The 23,746-nt window shown below is 41.9% G+C and overlaps 1 protein-coding gene across 1 annotated transcript; it reads right to left on the bottom strand.

Annotated features, from left to right (window-relative positions):
• Positions 1 to 3,155: 3,155 nt before the first annotated feature.
• Positions 3,156 to 16,751, bottom strand: trib3 (tribbles pseudokinase 3). The gene is made up of 4 exons (XM_084317802.1): positions 16,328 to 16,751; positions 8,375 to 8,653; positions 6,606 to 6,898; positions 3,156 to 4,499 (listed from the first exon to the last, which is right to left on the bottom strand). Exons 2-4 carry the CDS (start codon positions 8,651 to 8,653, stop codon positions 3,989 to 3,991), a joined length of 1,083 nt encoding a protein of 360 aa, XP_084173928.1. The 5' UTR covers positions 16,328 to 16,751; the 3' UTR covers positions 3,156 to 3,988.
• Between the last annotated feature and the right edge of the window lie 6,995 nt (positions 16,752 to 23,746).

The raw sequence follows: 23,746 nt of genomic DNA, 5'->3' as shown, positions 1-23,746 counted from the left end.
TGATAGGGTTATGGTCTTTACTCTTGGCTACAAAAAATATATTTAAAAACATTAACCTCTTAACATCCAAGGGCCCACATGTGGACGATTCCTCTAGTGGCTCGGGTGTGCATTTCTTTTAATACAATACATAGATAGAATTAAAGCACTATTTGTTGCCTGTCGAGTGCCCTTTCAGGTGACAAAATCCGTTCAGCGGTTCTCGAGTTACATGCCGATATGTGAGGCGTGCCCCAAAGTACGCAAAAGTACACATTACCACCCCCGACTCCCGGGGCGCTAGCTCCGTCAATCATTTGGCGATCTCGAAAATCTTTGCAGAGGGTTGTAGCCAATGAGTGTGGCTTTCCAATGAGCAATGATCCCCCAGGATATGATAATTGTGGATCGAATACGGTCTCTATTGATCGATTTATGATAAAGAAAATTAAGGCTTAACAGGTTAAAAGGGGCACTTCACCAAAAGACAATACAGATTTATTTTGCACATAAATAAATGTATCTATCATGCACTCTTCCTACTATACTATTATGTCTTTACTACTATGCACTCATCACTGCAGCACCCAAGTTTCAGCACTGTTTGATGAACATTGTTACTCAGTTGTAAGAGTTGTGCCTTTCCTGCTGACTTGTCATACAGAACTTGGAAGTCGCTTTGAATAAAAGCGTCAGCTAAATGACTAAATGTAAAATGTAAATGTAAAATAATCTCACACACAACAGTTTTGCACACATTCATTTAGTTTGACAGTTTTTGAGAGTTGATTAGTTTGAATATGGCCACCAGTTATGTCATCGGGGACATTGAATCCTTGTGTTGTTAATTATAGCTCCATGAAATGATGTAGATGGAAAATTAGCAATATCTTGTCCTATAGGGACTGATCTGTAATGAACTGATCTGTAATGAACTGTTGACCTGGTAGACTACTAACCTGTTGACCTGGTAACTGGACTACTAACCTGTTGACCTGGTAACTGGACTACTAACCTGTTGACCTGGTAACTGGACTATACTAACCTGTTGACCTGGTAACTGGACTACTAACCTGTTGACCTGGTAACTGGACTACTAACCTGTTGACCTGGTAACTGGACTATACTAACCTGTTGACCTGGTAACTGGACTACTAACCCGTTGACCTGGTAACTGGACTATACTAACCTGTTGACCTGGTAACTGGACTAGGTATACTAACCTGTTGACCTGGTAACTGGACTACTAACCCGTTGACCTGGTAACTGGACTACTAACCTGGTAACTGGACTACTAACCTGTTGACCTGGTAACTGGACTACTAACCTGTTGACCTGGTAACATGGACTACTAACCTGAGTAGAGCTTTACTGTGACCTGAGAACCTTACTCAGCCAGAGCCTCAAAATGTTCTTGCCAAAACCAGACAGACAGGTTTAATATCATAATCCACTCATATTATATAATCATAATTCATACTCGATCTATAAGAATCCACTCATGATCTATCATCATAATTCACTCATAATGCATACTAATAATCTAGTCATAACATATAATTAGGGATGTCCGATATTATCTGCCGATATTGGCATTAAAATGAAATTATCGGTATTCAAATATATATTTTTACATTTATTTAACCTTTATTTACACAGGCAAGCAAGTAAGAACAAATTCTTATTTGATTTATTGTCAAAAGTATGCATAATGTTGTGTTATTTCCACAACAAGAGATATGTAATGTTAATTACCTGAAATTATTCCGTTTTTTGGGGGGAGAAACCCCACATATATCGGTTGATATCGGTATCGGAAATTAAGAATTGGACAATATCGGTATATCGGATATCACTCTTCACTCATAATCTATAATCATAATCTACTACATACAGACACATAGGCAGACAGACAGAGACAGACAGTAAACCGTAGTAAAGATGTAATAAAAGTCTCAGTCAGTTAGTCGGTTTTTGACTTTTTACTGGCAACAACAAAAATACTTTCATTATACAAAAAGTGCATCAATTCATCCATCACTCAGACTGACAACTGTGTGACACTGGAAATAATTTGAACCCCTCCCCTTCCAACAAGGAGACATGTTTGTTATCATGGTGTCGTACAGAAAAGGTCAATCTCCAATCTTTTTTTCTGCCATAACTGAGGACCGGTATGAAGGCGATGTTCCAGAACCAACGCAAACCACTGACAACAGAATGACATGTTAAACATGAAATGCACACAAGGAAACCCCACTTCTTGTAACTCTTGTGGACTTATTGGAGACTTGCTGGTTCCTGACAGGACGCTGAGGTAACGTAGCTGTGAAACAGCAACCTCAGTCTGGCTCCACTGAACTCTTGTCCCGTTTAAATATTCAGGCAATGTTCCAAAGAAGCATTTAGTGTTTAGACTAGACGTCCCGACTCAAGATATCCCTGGGCCATTGATAAATCCGTTTTCATTGACTAATCGAAAATAGACAACTTAATTTGTTGTAAAAACACCTGCCTTTCCTAAATTCTTAATCCTGCTAAATTAAATTAAAAACAAATGTGTTTAGATATAGCATTAGACCAGCAGGTGGCCTCTGTGTAGACATGTTCTCCCTGTGTTTGCGTGGGTTTCCTCCAGGTACTCCGATTTCCTCACGCACCAAAAGACATGCATGCTACTGTAGGTTTCCTGCCGTTGCCCTTGAGCAAGGTACTGGTGTTACAACTGGAGTTGGTCCCCGGGGGCCGCACTGTGTGTAGCTGCCCACGGCTCCTACATAGTTAGGATGGGTCAAATGCAGAGGACGAATGTCCCCAAGGGGATTAATAAAAAGGTACAATTCTTTGTTGCAATTCCAGATAAGTGCTTATACTTTTAAATAAATTAAGTGATATAACAAATAATCAAAAAACTAAATCATCAACTAATTTTTCCTTCAATTGCCAAGAGACCACTAGCAACTGACCAAGCAGACTTCGGCTTCAGTCCAACCAATCCTGGAGGGTCTTTTATTGTGAAGTAGCCAATCAGAAGCAGCTTCTCAGGGGTTAAATGCAGCCAGCGGGGTTTCCTCCGAGAAGCTTTGAACTGTTTTTTTGTAACACAGATTCCTTTTGGTGTTACGACTTTAAAGGCTCCCTCCACACAGTCTCATCTCCTACTCACATCTCTCACATCTCTGAGCCCTGTTTTTTGTAAAGGGTTCATCTTTGAATCTGACGTCTAATTGGGCGCGTTAGGCGAGCCGGCAGAACCCGTTCAAAGCCATTTTACATTCTTCAATCAGTGTTGTTGTCTGGGTGGCCATGGGCTCATTTCATCATCGCCTGGCTTCAATTAAAGGCCGCCATGCAGGGCGAGGGTTTCGGGACCAGGTATGTTAACATCTCCTGGTTTAGTCGACGGGAATTAGTCGATTGAAATTATTCTGCTCGTCGCCGATGGTCAAGCGGCAGGGTTTTTAAACAAGACACCCGATTGGCTGGCTCCAGCTTTTTCGAGATCTGGATTGGCCGGCGTCAAAGTCACTCTAAACTAACCAAGAAGTGTAAACACGGACAGAGGGAGACGGGCGTCGTATTAAATATGGATCAGCGCGAGATATGGATCGTTGCCACGGTAACCCAGTTAATAAGATAAGATAGTAACTTAACGGACATTTATTTAAATGAAAATCTTCTAGATTATTATTTTTGTAATCGTCTTTGTTTGAACGGCTTATTTATCGAGATCAACCGTAGGATAGTGTTACATTTTACGTGATTTCTCCATATTCTGGTTGTTTAAAATGATGAATAAAGTTGTTATGTTGGGAAATTATCCATATTTCCTGCTGATCCATGTTTAATACGACAGAAAAGGCACCAGGACGTCAAGTACATCAAGTATTCTTCCAGGATCAAAATCATTCTTCAGTCCAAACGGCAAACACACAGCAATACTGCTACTGGATGTGTGTGTGTGTGTGTGGTGTGTGTGTGTAGTGCAGTGCGTCTTCCGAAGTGTGCATTAGGATGCCTGTGTGAACGTGGGCACGACCTGGTCGTCGCAGGGCTTGCCGCCGGTGTGTATCTGAGGGTGTTGTGTGTTGCCCGTGTGCGTCGTGTGCGTGTTGCTCTTGTGCGCGTGGTGCGTGTGCGGGGGGCTCGTCAGCCACGGGTGCATCGGCAGCTCGGAGGCCTGCAGTCTCTCCGGGGGCGACTTCCTCAGCATGCAGCCAATCAGACACTTGGCCTGCGGCGACGTCCAATCGGGGACGCTGAACGCCCCCCGGCGGATCTTGGCGAACAGCGCGGCGGGCTGAGTGTCCTGAAACGGGTAGCGGCCGACCAGCATGGTGTAGAGAGACACGCCCAGGCTCCACACGTCGGCGGCGCGGCCGGAGTACGGCGCGTTGCCGTTGGTCAAGAGCTCGGGGCCCACGTAGGCGGGACAGCCGTGCCTGTCCGTCAAAGAGTCGTCGTGGTGGTTACCGTGGAGGAGGAAGGAGTCCTCGAGGCCCTGGAGAGCCAGCCTGGTTCTGGAGAGAGAAGAAGACACTGTGATGAACAGGGCAGGCAGGCGCTGAAAGGTCCGTTTACACCACCTTTATTAGGGATGGGTACCGAATTCGGTACTTTTGAGGTACCGAACCGAAACACGTCGGTACTACCGAGTATCGAATCAAGTGAGAAACCGAAAAAAAATTATAAAAATAAAATAAAAATATGTTTTTATTAATTTTTTTTTTTACTTTTTTTTTTAAACTTTTTTCTTTTCATGTCAACGTTCACACGCACAATATATGCTTACCTAGGATTTGACTTGATTCAACAACAAAGCAGTCGGAGCAATGACAAGCCGAAAACTGTCGAAATTGTAGTTATTTGAAGTTTTTTTTTTACGACTGAGGTAGGTAAATGAAATTTCTTGAGACTAAAGTACCGAAAAAAGGTACCGTAGGGTACCGGTATCGATTCACAGGTACCGGTATCGGTTCAAATGTGAAAGGTACCCATCCCTAACCTTTATAGAGCTAGAACATACTGGAACAGGCTTCCGCAAGATCTCACAACATCAAGTAAATACAGATTTAAGAAGTACATCAAGGAAGATAATAAACTGATTATATACTGATTTTAATACAGATTCTTTTGGTATACCGATTTGAATGTTTGGATATGTAATTTTGTATTTTATAATATGCACTTTGTAATGGTGTATTTTGCAATATTTGTAATATTGTATCTCTTATAATACTGTGGATGTTAAGGACATTATACAGTTTTATGTGATGCTTTTGAGATAATTGTGTGCTGGATAATGTTTTTAATGTTATATTTGTATATGTCTGGACCCCGAGGAAGAGTAGTCTTCACCATGGTGAAGAAGACTAATGGGGATCCAAAATAAACAAATAAACAACTACATAAAGCCTTGGTCAGATATATTTTCATAAATCAAAATGCAAGAAACACTGCCGTCGGTGTCAGTAGTTCACAGCCGTCAAGATGATTCTAACCAATCACAGAAGCTGTTGGAAGGAGCACTAAAACGTAGTGGTCATCTAGCGATTGATATTCATGGTCCTCATCGCTGGACTGTATTGAATGAGGACCATGTAGATTCAACCACTAAAAGTGCTTACTCCCAACTAAATTCCCTTCGAGCCTCTCCTCTCCGACGAGCCTCTCTGTGAAACTTTAGAATTTAATATGTCTGCTCTGCTGCTACACTAATCAATGAAACTCATGTATAGTTCATTAAGACAGTAGTCTGCTTAGATTTAAAGGTGCTATAGATTTAAACAAATAAATTATGTAGTGAGTTTTTAAATAATACATCCACAGAGCTTTTAGAAAGGTGCGGAATAAAAGTATTGCTTCGATTCATTAATGTATCATTTAAAAAAATAATTGCGGGTCCAAAATTAATGTTGTTGTTTATATGTTGTGTGCATGTATCCCCTCCCTACTTCCCATTTCCCCACGTAGAACGCAGCTGATTGGATAAATGACACGCTGGGGCTCTAGTGCGACATCTAGTGGCTGAATGTCATCTATGGCACCTTTAATCGTCATTAGGGCTGCAACGATTAAAAATCGTCGACGAGAAATTGTTGCGTCGATTAGTCATTAAAGAAAATATATATATATATATATATTATTATAATTTTTCTTTTTTGCACTACCCATCTTTGTGAAAGTGGCTTCTCAGCTCTGGTCCAGCTGAAGACTTCTTAGCTTAACATAACAGACAGACAGTAAGTTTGGGGGAACTAATGGGATAACTGGGGATGTTGTTTGGTCCTGACAAGAGTCTCAAAGCAACTCTGAGGTCATGCTCAATGTCCAATCTGTTCCTCTGCTCTGTCTTCAGCTGGACCAGAGCTGAGAAGCCACTTTCACAAAGATAGGTAGTGCAAAAAAATAGAAAAAAAAAGAAAAAAATTATAATATATATATATATATATTTTTTTTATATAATTGTTTTTCGATTATAGTCGACTAATCGAAAGAATTATCGACAGATTAGTTGACTACCAAAATAGTCATTAGTTGCAGCCCTAATCGTCATCATTGTGCCCCCTATAGTAACGCGCCACCAACACCCGCTGTAGGAACACACGACGCGAGCGCCTGCTGACCTGTGAGCGTCCGTGAAGACGAACTTCCTCAGCTTGAGGTCCCGCAGCACGACGCCGTGTCGGTGACAGTGTTCCACCGCCGCCGCCATCTGAGCGAACAGCGCCCGCGCCTCCGCCTCGCCCAGGCGCTTGCGCCCGCGCACGTACGCGTGCATGTCGCCGTAGCTCCGGGGCAGGAAGACGTACACCCTGTCGCGGCCGACCACCACGTCCGTCAGGCCGCAGACGTTGTCGTGGCGACTGAGCCGGGCGTAAGGGGCCAGGCGCTCCTGGTAACCGCGGAGAGGCAGCACCTGGTGACCGGCGACAACGAGAGGGGTGTGGTTAGTTAGTGTCGCCTGGGTTACGGCTACTGGTTGGTCAGGGGTTTGAAAAGGAAACAGTAATATCCTGGTCTTATACACATGATGAAGTATTGTAGATGAAGACTAATATCCTGGTCTTATACACATGATGAAGTATTGTAGATGAAGACTAATATCCTGGTCTTATACACATGATGAAGTATTGTAGATGAAGACTAATATCCTGGTCTTATACACATGATAAAGTATTGTAGATGAATACCAATATCCTGGTCTTATATACATGATAAAGTATTGTAGATGAAGACTAATATCCTGGTCTTATACACATGATGAAGTATTGTAGATGAAGACTAATATCCTGGTCTTATACACATGATAAAGTATTGTAGATGAAGACTAATATCCTGGTCTTATACACATGATGAAGTATTGTAGATGAAGACTAATATCCTGGTCTTATACACATGATGAAGTATTGTAGATGAAGACTAATATCCTGGTCTTATACACATGATGAAGTATTGTAGATGACAACTAATATCATGGTCTTATACACATGATGAAGTATTGTAGATGAAGACTAATATCCTGGTCTTATACACATGATGAAGTATTGTAGATGAAGACTAATATCCTGGTCTTATACACATGATGAAGTATTGTAGATGAAGACTAATATCCTGGTCTTATATACATGATGAAGTATTGTAGATGAAGACTTAATATCCTGGTCTTATACACATGATGAAGTATTGTAGATGAAGACTAATATCCTGGTCTTATACACATGATGAAGTATTGTAGATGAAGACTAATATCCTGGTCTTATACACATGATGAAGTATTGTAGATGAAGACTAATATCCTGGTCTTATACACATGATGAAGTATTGTAGATGAAGACTAATATCCTGGTCTTATACACATGATGAAGTATTGTAGATGAAGACTAATATCCTGGTCTTATACACATGATGAAGTATTGTAGATGAAGACTAATATCCTGGTCTTATATACATGATAAAGTATTGTAGATGAAGACTAATATCCTGGTCTTATACACATGATGAAGTATTGTAGATGAAGACTAATATCCTGGTCTTATACACATGATGAAGTATTGTAGATGAAGACTAATATCCTGGTCTTATACACATGATGAAGTATTGTAGATGAAGACTAATATCCTGGTCTTATACACATGATGAAGTATTGTAGATGAAGACTAATATCCTGGTCTTATAAGACACTGCTTGTATACATCTTCATATCCCGATCAGCAATATCCTTGTAAACACGTATATTCTGAATATTACATTAATATTAAAACTAAGAAAACAGAAACTGTGAAATCCCATTTTGTTTACACGCCCCAGGAGGTATGTCTGATCATAAATATATAAAGCATTTCTCATAATCCAGAGCCTATCTGGGTTATCGTCTGTGTGTGTGTGTGTTTACCTTGCAGGTGTACAGCTGCTGAGTGTGCCTGTGGATGGCTTTGTAAGTCTCCGCCCCCTCGCACGGCTCGACCAGGAAATACTGACCGATGCTCAGCGGCAATTGGCTGTGAGTCTGCGGAGGGGCGGGACTCCTGGGCCTGAGGCAGGGCGACAGGCCTGGGGAGGAAGGGGGAGGAGTCAAGCGGACTCGTTTGCATTTCAGGACGTTTTCCTGGGGCTCGTCCAATAGCCTCTTTAGACAGCCTTGCGACTTCGCTGACGCCACGCCCACACTCATCTGGAGGAAAGGGGACAGATGACATCATTATGTTAATTATCTTATAATAATATTTCTTCCCTCAATTGTTTATCGTGAATACTGTAGAGAGAGACAGTGGATCATACTAGAGAGACAGTAGATCATACTGTAGAGTAGGGCTGACCATCGAATTGATTTTTTTGGCATTCGAAGCTTCGGGGCCGAGATTAGATTTTAATTCGAAGCTTCGAGATACATTTTTAAAAAATCATTATTATTATTATATTAATAATTTTTTTTTTGTGAGACTTGTACAGCACTTTGTTCAACTTTGTTGTTTTTAAATGTGCTCTATAAATAAAGTGGATTGGATTAATTAATTTAATTAATAATGAGTCGGGAGCTGCGCTGCCTGGGCAGCTGCTCTCCGTTACACAGCCAACAACATTACATTACATAATTATGTTGCAACCTTAGTCTATAAAGCAAACAATTATATAAATATTCATATGTATATGTACACTATAAAAAATACTATAGAGAATTGTCAGTGCTGTAAAGTTTAAACCTTTTTAAATCTTATTTAAGGCTTTATAAAAGCAGCACAATGAACACAAATCTGTCAGTGCCGAGTCCGACCTCATCTTAAAATAACAAACGGCATTGCTTGTTGTAGTTAAAAGAGAGACAGAGTTGATTTAGCAGGTACATTTTTTTTTTTTTTATTATATTAGAGAGAGCAAAAAATTCCATTCCAATCCCATGCCCATCAAACAAAGCCTTGAAGTATTTAAGACAGCCCTACTGTAGAGAGACTGTAGGTCACATTCACCTTCCTCTCATAATATAGCTCATGGTGTGTTCATGGTTCATAGGCTCATAGGTGATTTGCTCAAACCACCACGTTGTGCTCCCATTATTCATGTGGTCCTGCGCAGAATAGATCCAGCTCCACCCAAATGAGCTGAACTTCTACGCCATTGGTCTGATCGAAAACAGGTGGTCCAATCAGAGCAATCCCCGTGGGCTACATCAGAGAAACCTCAGCAGACTCTGAAGAGTTCGTTAGAGCCAGCCTAGCAAGTGCATGGTATCCAAAGCTTCTACATTCCCATATTAAACATCTAAATCTGTCCGGCAGCACGGCTATATGGCTCCAGAGACTCATGATCGGAATGATCACAGGTTCGAGCGCTGGTCAAGGCCGTCGTAAGAAAGTGCTGTTGTCCTCTGGACTTGGCTGTAACAACGCTCCTGGCCTAATTCCCAATCAGGCCTCTAACATCAATGCCACCTAATCAACCCCCCCCCCCCCCTTAATTGGCTGATATCAATCGCTGTCTCCTGAGCCTTTCAGCCATTGTGTAGTGTGATGTGTGACTGGTGACAGTGTATGGCAGCCATTGAGCCTGCCTAGCAAGGTTGGGTGCTACACAGTGGTGGTGAAGGAGGCAATTTCCACCCTACATTGTAAAAGAAAGCGATTTGAGTGCGTCTAGAAAAAGCGCTATATAAATGCAATGATCATTCATAAATCATCATAATTTTAAGAATGTTAAGGAATAAGTCATCAAAGGTCTCTTAACACACCCGAATAAAAGTCTTTGTGAAGCTATGGAGGAGCCAGGACACTGTCCTCACTTCAATATAGGATTTATTTAACAATGCAATGGTTCAGTCCATGTCTGAAGAAGGTCCCCGTTTGAAACATTGCATTAAATACTATTAAAATATTAAGTGAGGAAGGTTTCTGTCTGAGGCACGTTCAGACTCCTCACTGTTTAGTAAGGTTTCTGTCTGAGGCACGTTCAGACTCCTCACTGTTTAGGAAGGTTTCTGTCTGAGGCACGTTCAGACTCCTCACTGTTTAGGAAGGTTTCTATCTGAGGCACGTTCAGACTCCTCACTGTTTAGGAAGGTTTCTGTCTGGGTTACGGCCAGACTCCTCACTGTTTAGGAAGGTTTCTGTCTGAGGCACGTTCAGACTCTGCATCGTTTAGGAAGGTTTCTGTCTGAGGCACGTTCAGACTCCTCACTGTTTAGGAAGGTTTCTGTCTGAGGCACGTTCAGACTCCTCACTGTTTAGGATGGTTTCTGTCTGAGGCACGTTCAGACTCCTCACTGTTTAGGAAGGTTTCTGTCTGAGGCACGTTCAGACTCCTCACTGTTTAGGAAGGTTTCTGTCTGAGGCACGTTCAGACTCCTCACTGTTTAGGAAGGTTTCTGTCTGAGGCACGTTCAGACTCCTCACTGTTTAGGAAGGTTTCTGTCTGAGGCACGTTCAGACTCCTCACTGTTTAGGAAGGTTTCTGTCTGAGGCACGTTCAGACTCCTCACTGTTTAGGAAGGTTTCTGTCTGAGGCACGTTCAGACTCCTCACTGTTTAGGAAGGTTTCTGTCTGAGGCACGTTCAGACTCCTCACTGTTTAGGAAGGTTTCTGTCTGAGGCACGTTCAGACTCCTCACTGTTTAGGAAGGTTTCTGTCTGTGGCACGTTCAGACTCCTCACTGTTTAGGATGGTTTGTACGTTTGCCTTCAAGCACCTCAGGCAGAGCGCTTCAGTTACATTGCGTCGTCCTTGATCTTGAGAACTTGTGCTCACACAACTCACCCAACAGCAGGAAGAGGCTTGAATTGATTAATTCATTTTGTTGAACGACAGTCCAACATGCAGGAAATCCACTTGAATGTACATTTAACCCTTTCCAGTCCTTCTATTGGCATAATGATGCAACGTTCCGTAAGATGGCAAATGACTAGCTTAATATTTATCACAGCCATACCTTTAAAAAGGGGTATTTCACTGCCTAACAATAATATCCTAAACCTGTAAAAGAGTCTCGCAAAACTTTACTTAAGAGTAAAGGAGTCTGAACCCCCCCCCCCCCCCCCCCCCGCCCCCGGTGATGTCATTGGAGAACAGCGAATCATAGAGCTAGTTACAGCTCAGTGAAATGATGAAATAGCATAGCGCCTCATGGAGGGAGAGTACGAGGCCTTGCACAGAATGTTTGTGTAGTCCTCTTTCTTCCAACATGGCTGCCTGTAACCATTGGTAACCACTGTAATGCCTAACTTCTGTGCGGTGGTAGAGCAGGTAAACCACGGGAAAAACATGATATTACAGTTTCACTCCGACGTGTTTACAAGATCCAGTAGTAGAATATCAGATTACCTTAAAGTTTTTGTTGATATATTTCTCATATAGCAACCGTTGTTTTGCACATAGCAACTGTTGTCTCTTCCACTTAATACAATAAATAGAGCTTTTGAGGAATTAAAACATTAGAGCCAATTATCTGGTAAAGACCGTGTCAAAAATATTTCTTGGAAAATCAATCGCAACTGAAAGCCGAGACAAAAGACAGGCTGGGATTAAACAAACGTCCTCCCACAGGATGCAGATATATCAGCATGAGGTTGTTGTTAATATACAAAAAACCCATTTAAAGCCCTTCTATGTGGCTAATGATGCAATGTCCTGTAAGATGGGACATGCTATAGCTTAATGTTTACCTTACAGAACATTGCATCACTAGATAACGCTTTACACAAAGGGTTAAATCTCCTGACTGACAGCAGTTTATTTTCTCTCTATATCTGGATGTCTGTCTTTCTGTCTCTCTAACTATCTGTCTGTCTTGCTCTGTCCATCTGCCTGCCTAGCTCTGTCTGTCTGCCTCGCTCTGTCTATCTGCCTGCCTCGCTCTGTCTGTCTGCCTCGCTCTGTCTGTCTGCCTGCCTATAGCTCTGTCTGTCTGTCTGCCTCGCTCTGTCTATCTGCCTGTCTGTCTGCCTATAGCTCTATCTGTCTGTCTGCCTGCCTATAGCTCTGTCTGTCTGTCTGCCTCGCTCTGTCTATCTGCCTGTCTGTCTGCCTATAGCTCTATCTGTCTGTCTGCCTGCCTATAGCTCTATCTGTCTGTCTGCCTGCCTATAGCTCTATCTGTCTGTCTGCCTGCCTATAGCTCTATCTGTCTGTCTGCCTATAGCTCTGTCTGTCTGTCTGCCTATAGCTCTGTCTGTCTGTCTGTCTGCCTATAGCTCTATCTGTCTGTCTGCCTATAGCTCTATCTGTCTGTCTGTCTGCCTATAGCTCTGTCTGTCTGTCTGCCTGCCTATAGCTCTATCTGTCTGTCTGTCTGCCTATAGCTCTGTCTGTCTGCCTGCCTATAGCTCTGTCTGTCTGCCTGCCTATAGCTCTGTCTGTCTGCCTATAGCTCTATCTGTCTGTCTGTCTGCCTGCCTATAGCTCTGTCTGTCTGTCTGTCTGTCTATAGCTCTATACGTCTGTCTGCCTGCCTATAGCTCTATCGGTCTGTCTGCCTGCCTATAGCTCTATCGGTCTGTCTGCCTGCCTATAGCTCTGTCTGTCTGTCTGTCTGCCTATAGCTCTGTCTGTCTGCCTGCCTATAGCTCTATCGGTCTGTCTGCCTGCCTATAGCTCTGTCTGTCTGTCTGCCTATAGCTCTATCGGTCTGTCTGCCTGCCTAGCTATATCTGTCTGTCTGCCTCGCTCTATCTCGGCCTGGCTGCCTTGCGCAATACAATGGCTTCTCAGATTGAATGTTTCAACTAATGGCATCTTTTTATTCTTTCTATTATGTCTCTTTCTACATTATGACAAGAGCTAAATGTTTCAGTGAGTACTATAGTAATACTGTAGTAAAATACAGTCTGTTAATATTCCTTTAAGCCCAGGCTCAAAACACACTTTTATTCGCTAGCCTTTGGATTCCTCTGATGTGTTGATTTGTGCCTATGAGCTGTTGTTTTTAATGTGTTGATTTGTGCCTATGAGCTGTTGTTTTTAATGTGTTGATTTGTGCCTATGAGCTGTTGTTTTTAATGTGTTGATTTGTGCCTATGATCGGTTGTTTTTAATGTATTGATTTGTGCCTATGAGCTGTTGTTTTTAATGTGTTGATTTGTGCTTATGATCTGTTGTTTTTAATATGTTGATTTGTGCCTATGATCTGTTGTTTTTAATATGTTGATTTGTGCCTATGATCTGTTGTTTTTAATATGTTGATTTGTGCCTATGATCTGTTGTTTTTAATATGTTGATTTGTGCCTATGATCTGTTGTTTTTAATATGTTGATTTGTGCCTATGATCTGTTGTTTTTAATATGTTGATTTGTGCCTATGATCTGTTGTTTTTAATATGTTGATTTGTGCCTATGATCTGTTGTTTTTAATGTGTTGATTTGTGCCTATGATCTGTTGTTTTTAATATGTTGATTTGTGCCTATGATCTGTTGTTTTTAATATGTTGATTTGTGCCTATGATCTGTTGTTTTTAATATGTTGATTTGTGCCTATGATCTGTTGTTTTTAATATGTTGATTTGTGCCTATGATCTGTTGTTTTTAATGTGTTGATTTGTGCCTATGATCTGTTGTTTTTAATATGTTGATTTGTGCCTATGATCTGTTGTTTTTAATATGTTGATTTGTGCCTATGATCTGTTGTTTTTAATGTGTTGATTTGTGCCTATGATCTGTTGTTTTTAATGTGTTGATTTGTGCCTATGATCTGTTGTTTTTAATGTGTTGATTTGTGCCTATGATCTGTTGTTTTTAATATGTTGATTTGTGCCTATGATCTGTTGTTTTTAATATGTTGATTTGTGCCTATGATCTGTTGTTTTTAATATGTTGATTTGTGCCTATGATCTGTTGTTTTTAATATGTTGATTTGTGCCTATGATCTGTTGTTTTTAATATGTTGATTTGTGCCTATGATCTGTTGTTTTTAATATGTTGATTTGTGCCTATGATCTGTTGTTTTTAATATGTTGATTTGTGCCTATGGTCTTAATGTGTTTTGTGGCTATGATCTGTTGTTTTTAATATGTTGATTTGTGCCTATGATCTGTTGTTTTTAATATGTTGATTTGTGCCTATGATCTGTTGTTTTTAATATGTTGATTTGTGCCTATGGTCTTAATGTGTTTTGTGGCTATGATCTGTTGTTTTTAATATGTTGATTTGTGCCTATGATCTGTTGTTTTTAATATGTTGATTTGTGCCTAGGCACTACTATTGATGCGTATGTTAGCTCTTTATGTTTTTAGTTTTTATTCCTTGTGTACTACTACTACTACTACTACCTGCACTGGTCTGTACAACACATTGGTCAACGTAGGTTGTTTTTTTAAACATGCTTTATAAATACACTCGACTACTATCTCCAACAGATGGCACAGTGCACACACAGCCCTCACTCAGACAGTGAAGTCATGCAGTAATCGTAGCCGTTATTGACGGTGTCGCTGTGTGACCCTGAATCACTTCCTCCTGTAAATCCAGTTGAAATAAAGTTAGTGTTTCTCAGAGTGTGGCGACTGCTCTTGTCTGTTCTGGGTGTTTCTCTGACAACCGGCTGCTGACGTGTCTGAGTGTCGATCAGATCTGTGAAATCAACAGTTAGTCAGACTCACTTTCACTCTGTCCACATTCTCTCTCTGAGTCACTACTGGGTGAAGGTGACGTCAGGGTAGTTTCACACACACACACAAAATGTGCACAAGGCGCCGTACAATGCCATGAATGCATTTTCTAAAGGTTGTGATAAACAGGGAACATTTTGAACCAGTGCAGTTGGGCAACTCTGCCAACAACTTCGACCAGTAGTATGTAGCACTTTGTTCACCATTTCGATTTGGTGAGTTGCCTATTCCTGTCCTGCTGAAGGCAACATTATATATATCCCTTCTTTCCCTTGAAGGTTTTCTCCTTTTAGTTTATATATATATATATATATATATATATATATATATATATATACATACATACACACCCAAACATAATGTCTCAATATGTTGCACTGGCCTAATGGCGTCGGTAGATATAGGCAAACTAAAACTACTTTTTTGCACATTTGAAGGATAGATATAGATAGATACAAAGAAAAAAAAAGAGGGAGAATTTACCTTTGAGAGAGAGAGAAAGAGAGGGGGAGGGTTAAGAGATTGCTTCATCGTTTTCTCTTCAAACTGCTGTTTCACAATCACTACTGAAAACTGCAACTCAAGGTTGTGGTAAATATATACAATATCCACTTTTAATTCATTCCCAAAGTTCACACACACCTTAATTTTCCTCCAGGTTCTCGGAGTTGGACACTCGTCTTGAATTGAAAGGAATCTCCTGGAGCACACTGGTATCATCACTTCCTTATGTGGAAATAATTAAATAAAAACCAACGTTTGGGTCAAACAGATCTTCTCGTCTGGATCTTGTTCCAAATGCCCTGAAGAAGGTATGTTGACCCCAGACATTGGTTTGAATTGCTTCCACGTAACTGTGAAGAAGCGAGAATACCACCAGTGTGCTCCAGTACACTACTTTCAATTAAAAACAAACATCCACTTTTTAAAAAAAAACTAAGGGGAAATCTAAACTAAAATTGTCCTGAGTGAGTGGTCAGGCAAAGATGCAGTCAAAACGGCAGGGAGACAATCTCCATCCTGAATGAATAGGAGTGTTGTGTTAAAAAAAAATACTCAAACCTCAGTGGTCTGAGAGTAAACTATGTCACAACTGAAGGTGAGAGCAACCCAGACCGCATGGAACCGTTGATTCATGTATGAGAGTTGTGTTTAAAAAAACAAAACAAAAAAAATTGTAATAGTGGGGAAATCCCAGTGTTTCTCTAGTTGTCGGCGGCTGCAGAAGGTGACAGAGCAGCGTGGGGCGCCGGTCCTTACCTTGAGGCGCGCAGACAAAGGAGCCTCCAGAGCTGCGAGAACAATAGACCTGCTGGCTGCACTGTGGAGAGAAGGGACCAGGCGGCTTGTGGTGCAGCAGGTCTGGACCCACGGCGACTAGTAGAGACGCCCGCTTGTTGGCACTTGGCTACCAGGGGGGGCAGGAGTCGGGCTTCAAATGTGCGTCTTTTGTTTGTGCCCAGTTGTGTTCCAAAGTTCTCCACAATAAAAGTCCCAAAGATGTAAAAAGTTTTGTTCGGGAAACACTGGTGGGGGGAAAAATATATATATATATCTGAGCCAATTTGGAGTCCGGGTGGAGTCGCTTCTTCTCCAAAAGTCTCCTTCTTTGAGGTTTCTGTCAGAAGTGAAAATGAAAAGTGGTTCTAATACTTTCAGCTCAGCCGGCGGATAGGAGCGCAACTCAGACACTTTACTGTTGTGCTGCACGGCGGCGCGGTGAGACAACAACGGGGCTCTCTCTCTCTCTCTCTGGAGATGGTGACGTCTTTGTCTCTCCCTCCGTCTCTCTCTCTCTCTTTGTGACGCGTCTTTGTTCCCCTCTTCACAGCGTGGTGGTTCCCTGACGCGCTCCCTCAGCTGTTGCGCAACAAGGAGCTTGACTTGTTTTTGGAAAACAGGCGAAAATATTTTAAAAGCTTGACAAATAAATAAGATCCTGGAATCTGGAACTATATACAGAGAAATTCAACGAGGAGTGGGAACCGCCCGATCTTTAATTTATAAAAAGGAAAATATGGTAAATTGAAAAAGTTCAAGTTGATGATACGGTTATACAAACATTTGAGTGTTGAGACACGTTTAATGAATACGAACCGAATTTTAAATTGACTCGAGTCTTGTAGTTGATGTGATGAACCTGCCTATACTGTTAAACAAGTCATATTAAGTTATATATATAGCAGTCATTCAAATGAGACTTCTTCAAGTTGATTGCATGATCTGTACGCTGGCAATCTCTCGCAATGTAGGCACTCCTGAGTCTTTCTTGTGAAAAGGGATTCTGTGATCGTCCAAAAAGTCCTTCAAACTTTCAAAGTGTCTTTATTTCTGAATCCGACTACGTGTTGTTGTGGGTCCAACATATCGGGTTATTAATTAAACTCGATGTGTACGTACGGTATAGGCTACAGGCTTTAATGTTTCCAAATAGGTGTACAGTTTATTCAAAGTGAGTTTCAGGTCCGTATAGTTGTGTCTTGTTCTTCTCGGGTTTAAATGAGCTTTGTCCGATTTGAACTACAGTAATCCTGTTAAATTAAGTCCAAAAACAAGTTTCCTATACTGTCCGGTGAGAAATGAGTCTGTGTCCCCGTCGCTCCTCCCGCAGACTGGCAGCGTGGCTGTGTGTGTGTGTGTGTGTCTCTCGCTGCTGATGAGCGAACAGGGAAGGATTGCAACATCTAAGCCCCGCCCCTCTTGCATGACGACATCAGTAGAGGAAACCTCGCAATGACTGACTGTACATACAACAAGCACACCCCCTGTGCGTCTCTCTCTCTCTCTCTCTCTCTCTCTCTCTCTCTCTCTCTCTCTCTCTCTCTCTCTCTCTCTCTCTCTGTGTGTGTTTCTCTCTCTCATACGCATGCATTATCTTCTTAGTTTTTCTCACATAGTGACTACCTATAATATAACCACACACTCCCTATTTCTATCACACACACACACACACACACACACACACACACACACACACACACACACACACACACACACACACACACACACACACACACACACACACACACACACACACACACACACACACACACACACTCTCTCGTCACCCTGGTGACTACAGTTCACACATAGCCACCACAAAGTGAGAGAGCAGTGCAACTCTCTGAAATCAGGTGGCCCTGTTGCAATAGACCACTTAGCCACTCCCTCTTTTAGCGTCCTTGATGCGCCTTAAGTGTAATCATGTGCATATCTTATGAAATAGTGAGATTGTGACTTCAAATGAAAAGTTCCAGTTCAGCTCAGAAGAGGCATCTAGGTCAAGAAGAGGATCCCGACCCAAAGTAACTCCCGAGAGGAGTTTAGTCTTTAGAAAAGTTCAAGTTTCAAGTTCAAGTTTCAAGTTTTATTAGTTGTCATACAGAAGTACAGAATACTTTTATACAAAATGCTTCTTTCTGTTATGCTCCAGAGACTGTGCTAGACAAAAGGATAAGTATAAAATAAAATAAGTATAGCAAGTATAAAATAGAAGTCACGTACGTAGACACAAGTGTTCAGTATGTACATGTACAATGTTCAATGCAGAGTAGAAGTAACTGAGTTACCATACAATATACTATACAATATACTAATTACAATATACTATATAGTGCAAAGCAGAAATGGGATGAGGTACAATTTAGGTACAATTTACAGTAAGGTGTACTGAGGTATGGGTTGTAGTGCAAATTCTTTGCCAATAAATATAAAGTGTGTTTAGATGTTCTAAAGTGTGTAGAGTGGGTGCTGCAGTGAGTTGTTTGTTTAAACTGAGTGTGTGCGTGTGGATGTGTGTGCTGTGAGTGCTTTTGATGGTTGTTGCATAGTGTTATTGTTCGTTGAGCAACCTGATGGCCTGGGGATAGAAGCTTCTTCTGAGTCTTTCTGTGTTTGCCATGAGACTCCGGTATCGCTTGCCTGACCGCAGCAGTTCAAAGAGGCAGTTGTTTGGGTGGCTGGAGTCTTTGATAATTCTCTTAGCCTTACCCATGCACCGCTTGTTGTAAATGTTCTGGAGAGTGGGAAGCCCCCCTCCAATTGTGCGTTCGGCTGAACGGGCCACTCTCTGTAGTTTGCTGCGGTCTTGTGCGGTGCTATTCCCAAACCAGGAGGTGATATTGCCAGTCAGGATGCTCTCTATTGTGCATGAGTAGACGTTCTTAAGGATCTTCTGACTGACTTGGAACTTCCTTAGGCGCCTGAGGAAGTAGAGGCGTTGCTGTGCCTTCTTCACAACACTGTCAATGTGTGTGGTCCATGTCAAGTCCTCAGATATGTGGACTCCTAGGTACCTGAAACTGTTCACTCTCTCAACTGGTGCCCCGTCGATGCTGAGGGGGCTGTAGTCCCTGACCCCCGACCTCCTGAAGTCCACAATCATCTCTTTTGTTTTGCTGACGTTCAGGGAGAGGCAGTTCACCTGACACCACTGCGACAGATTCTCTACCTCTTCCAGGTAGGCCCTCTCGTCGTTGGCAGAGATCAGGCCCACCACTACTGTGTCATCAGCAAATTTGATGATTGTGTTGTTGTTCCGCTGTGCCACACAGTCATGTGTGTACAGGGAGTAGAGGAGGGGACTCAGAACACAGCCCTGGGGGGCCCCTATGTTGAGCGTGATGGATGAGGAGGTGCAGTTTCCTGCTCTTACCACCTGGGGTCTACCCGTTAGGAAGTCCAAGACCCACTGGCAGAGGTCATAGTTCAAGCCCAGGTCCCTGAGCTTGGCTATGAGTTTGGAGGAGACTATGGTATTGAATGCTGAGCTGTAGTCAATGAACAGCATTCTCACATAGTTCCCGTGCCTCTTGTCCAGGTGTGATGCTGCTGTGTGCAGCACATGGGCTATGGCGTCCTCCGTGGACCTGTTGGGGCGGTATGCAAATTGCAGGGGGTCCAGATTGATGGGGAGGGAGGAACAGATGTAGCCCTTCACTAGTTTCTCAAAGCACTTCATGGCTATGGAGGTGAGAGCTACAGGGCGGTAGTCGTTGAGGCAAGCGGCCGTATTTCTTTTGGGTACAGGGATGATGGTGGACTTTTTCAGACAAAATCAACAAGACGAAAGTCTTTCTGGTCTGCATCCCCTTAACAATTGTCAAGTCAAATTGTCATGCACTTGTCCTAATAAACTAACCTACACTGTAGCACTCAACACTTTGATGAACATTGTTGCTCAGCTGATAGAGTTGTGCCCTTCCTGATGGCTTGTCGTACAGAACTTGTAAGTCGCTTTGGATAAAAGCGTCAGCTAAATGACTAAATGTAAATGTAAATGTAAGTCAAGTCAATTTTATTTGTATAGCACATTTCCAGGCAGCGGCAGCTGGCACCAAAGTGCTTCATAGGCAGGTTGATAAAAACAAAATAATATGATGCAAGATATAAGATTAAAAACATAGTAAAGCAATGAAAGTAATAAAAACAGGTAGGACACAGTAAAACAAAGATGATAGAAGGGCCAGGGGTCTAGTGGTGATTAAGTGGGGGGGAAGGCCAAGGAGAACAGGTAGGTTTTTAAAAGTGATTTAAAAGCCTGCACGGTCTGGGCGGCCCGTACGCTGAGGGCGAGGCTGTTCGACAATCTAGGCGCTGCGGTGGAGAAGGCTCTGTCTCCCCTAGTCTTGAGCCTAGTTCTAGGCACCACCAATAGCAGCTGGTCAGCTGATCTGAGGGATCGGTGGGGGATGTGGCGGTGCAAGAGCTCGGATAGATAGGGAGGCGCCGTGCCATTTAGTGATTTAAAAACATTTAGGGCTCATTTAAAATCCTAAAGCGAACAGGCAGCCAGTGGAGCGAGGCCAAAACTGGGCTGATGTGTTCATGTTTTTTTGTTTTGGTGAGGAGGCGCACGCCTGCGTTCTGCACCAGTTGTAGGCGGCGAAGCAGGGATTTGTCGATGCCGGTGTAAAGGGCATTGCACTAGTCGAGGCGAGTGGTGACAAAGGCATGTATCACCATCTCTAGGTTACTTTGGGAGAGGTATGCCTTTGTCTTCGCCAGGAGTCTGAGGTGGTAAAAGCTGTTTTTGACTACGGCGCTGACCTGTTTGTCAAATTTAAAATTGCTGTCGAAGATGACCCCGAGGTTCCTGACAGAGGTGGAGAGGTTTGGACCCAGGGGACCAAGTGCATCAATGAGGGGGGCCGGGGGGGGGGGGCACTATTAAAAACAATGACCTCGGTTTTCCCTTCGTTTAGTGTCAGGGAGTTTTCAGACATCCAGCACTTGATTTCTGCCAGGCAGTCAAGTAGTGGTTTTATTGATGTTTTCCCTTGGGTGGGTTTTAAGGGGAGGTAGACCTGCACGTCATCGGCGAAGCAATGGAATGAGATGTTATGTTTTGCCAAGATCTGGCCTAGGGGGAGTATATATAGGAGGAAGAGGGTGGGACCCAATATCGAGCCTTGGGGCACCCCGCAGGTGAGGGGGGCCACAGAGGAAGTGAAGTTGCCAAGTTGGACAGAGAAGGTCCTATTGCTTAGGTAGGACCGGAACCAGTCTAAGACGGGGCCCCTAAGGCCTACGTAATGCTCGAAGCGAGCTAAAAGGATATGGTGATCTACCGTATCAAAGGCGGCTGTGAGGTCAAGGAGTAGTAGTAGGGATTGGTTACCTGCATCAGCAGCTGAAATCAGGTTGTTTAAGACACGGAGGAGGGCCGTTTCAGTGCTGTGTCGTGGTTTAAAGCCAGATTGGAATTTATCATGGATGTTGTTGTGTTCAAGGAATGATTGTAGCTGTATGTAGACTATGCGCTCCAGGATTTTTGATAATTGTGAGATGGGTCTAAAATTGTGTGTATTGAGCTGTACTGTATGCACCCATTCTGCAATCTGTTAATACAATTATCAATCAATCAATCAATCAATCAATCAATCAATCAATCAATCAATCAATTAGATTACATTAGATTAAAATGTATTGTCATTATTTTATTTATTTATTTATTTTCCCGCAGTCAGGTCACTGAACGTAGAAGCAGGCCAGGCCAGTGTTTCTAGTTAAGATAAGATAAGATAAGATATTCCTTTATTGATCCCCTTGGCGAAATGCAGGCATCATAGCAGCATGGGGGAAGGGGAGGGCAGGTACAGGTAGTAAAAACAAGCAGGGTAAACAATATAACAAGTCAATATAATTAACTAACTAACTAACTGAAATATACAGTATTCACATAAGGTGCAGTATGCATAAGGTAGTGTTATTGTCCTTTTTAGGTTCCTAGTAGTTGTAGTTGGATGTCTGGCAGCAGTCCCCTGTCAAAAGCCCAATGTTAAAGCTGCCAAGAAACTGAACAATCAATAATTGAACCCTTGTGTCTGAAAACTAAAGTTTCCATTAGGGGACAAAATTGGACTAAATTGTCCTCTTCAAAAACGCTGAACGTTGAAATACTTTTCAACTTTTCTTTTTCCATACATTTTTGTTCACCTTCAGCCCTGATCATAACCATTTTTATTTTTAGATAATCTTTTTTTGTAATGTCAGATTAAAAATGAAATACTCCCACTTTTCTGAAAAGAGTTGTTGTTAAATCTGACATTACAAAAAACAAAAAATCCATCAAAATCAGTGTTGTTGCTAATCATTGACACATTGAAAATATTTAACTTTTTGTGTGTTTTTTTTAACAATAAATTGCGATGCCATCACACACACTGGCATTTAAAGGGTAAAATTAAAAGAATTCCTGCACCAGAATGCAGGGAATTAATTCTATGTAACAAAACATTTCCTGGTGGGGGACCCCCAGACCCACCGCTTAAAAAGTGGCCTGACTGGGGCTATATTTCGCACTATATTTCCTGGCCCTGGGGATCCGTATGATTCTTCTGTCAAAACCTGTTCCACCCGACGGGACCGGTACCGGTCCCAAAATGGCATCTGGTCATAAATCAATATTTGTGTTGCATAACATTTGCGATTTTAATATCAAACGTTTTCAAGTATTAACATCACTAACATGTCACAAAAGCATGTAGAATGTATATTATCATCAATACGTTAGTTTAGCAATAGGTTAAAAGTGCCATTAGATAGATTTAACGTTTCGATTTGGTGAAGTCTAGTCGTGAGGGCGACCATTTTGGACATTTTGAACAGTGGGAATTGTAGTCTTTTTGCGGCCATTTTGTAGAGGCCTTGCATAGCTGTCGATCAGCGTTGGAATTTTTCCGAACTACACTTCCTGGAAGATTATATGGGGTTCAAGGTTCACAGTTCTGTATGAATTATTTCAATAACTGTTATTATTCGGGATAATAAGCCACAAAATGTAATGTTTTTGACAAATCTTAAAACGCAGTTAGTTTCTCTTCCCTATTGTTAACATGTAGGAACAATTAGATCTGAAATTAGTTTCAAAACGGTTGCACTGTGGGGAAAATGAAAAAGTACAGTAGATTACAGTAGATTTCATTATCTGTTCTTATGCATGCCTGGTGATACTAAATCCAAATTGAACTCGGGCATTTGAAAGATAATATATGTATATATATAAATGTGCGAATTGGCTATAATAAGGTAATTTATAAGCATCATATTCTATATTCTATAATAATATTTCAAATTGCATTGGTCCGGATGGGAGAATTCAGTACTATATCTACAGAACCTTCGGTTTAATCATCTTCCCTTTATTAATTTCCTTCGATTTTTTTTTCTTTTTACACA

Source organism: Notolepis coatsorum (genome assembly GCF_963971535.1).
Source record: "Notolepis coatsorum genome assembly, chromosome: 6".
NCBI lineage: Eukaryota > Metazoa > Chordata > Actinopteri > Aulopiformes > Paralepididae > Notolepis > Notolepis coatsorum.
This window is presented reverse-complemented; position numbering and strand designations above follow the sequence as displayed.

Bases quoted from the DNA above. Each gene is read 5' to 3' on its own strand.
- trib3 (XM_084317802.1), bottom strand. From the start codon at position 8,653: ATGAGTGTGGGCGTGGCGTCAGCGAAGTCGCAAGGCTGTCTAAAGAGG. The intron at 6,899-8,374 runs GTAAACACACAC...GCCGGTCACCAG, and splicing joins AGCAGCTGTACACCTGCAAG to GTGCTGCCTCTCCGCGGTTA. The intron at 4,500-6,605 runs GTCAGCAGGCGC...TTCTCTCTCCAG, and splicing joins GTCTTCACGGACGCTCACAG to AACCAGGCTGGCTCTCCAGG.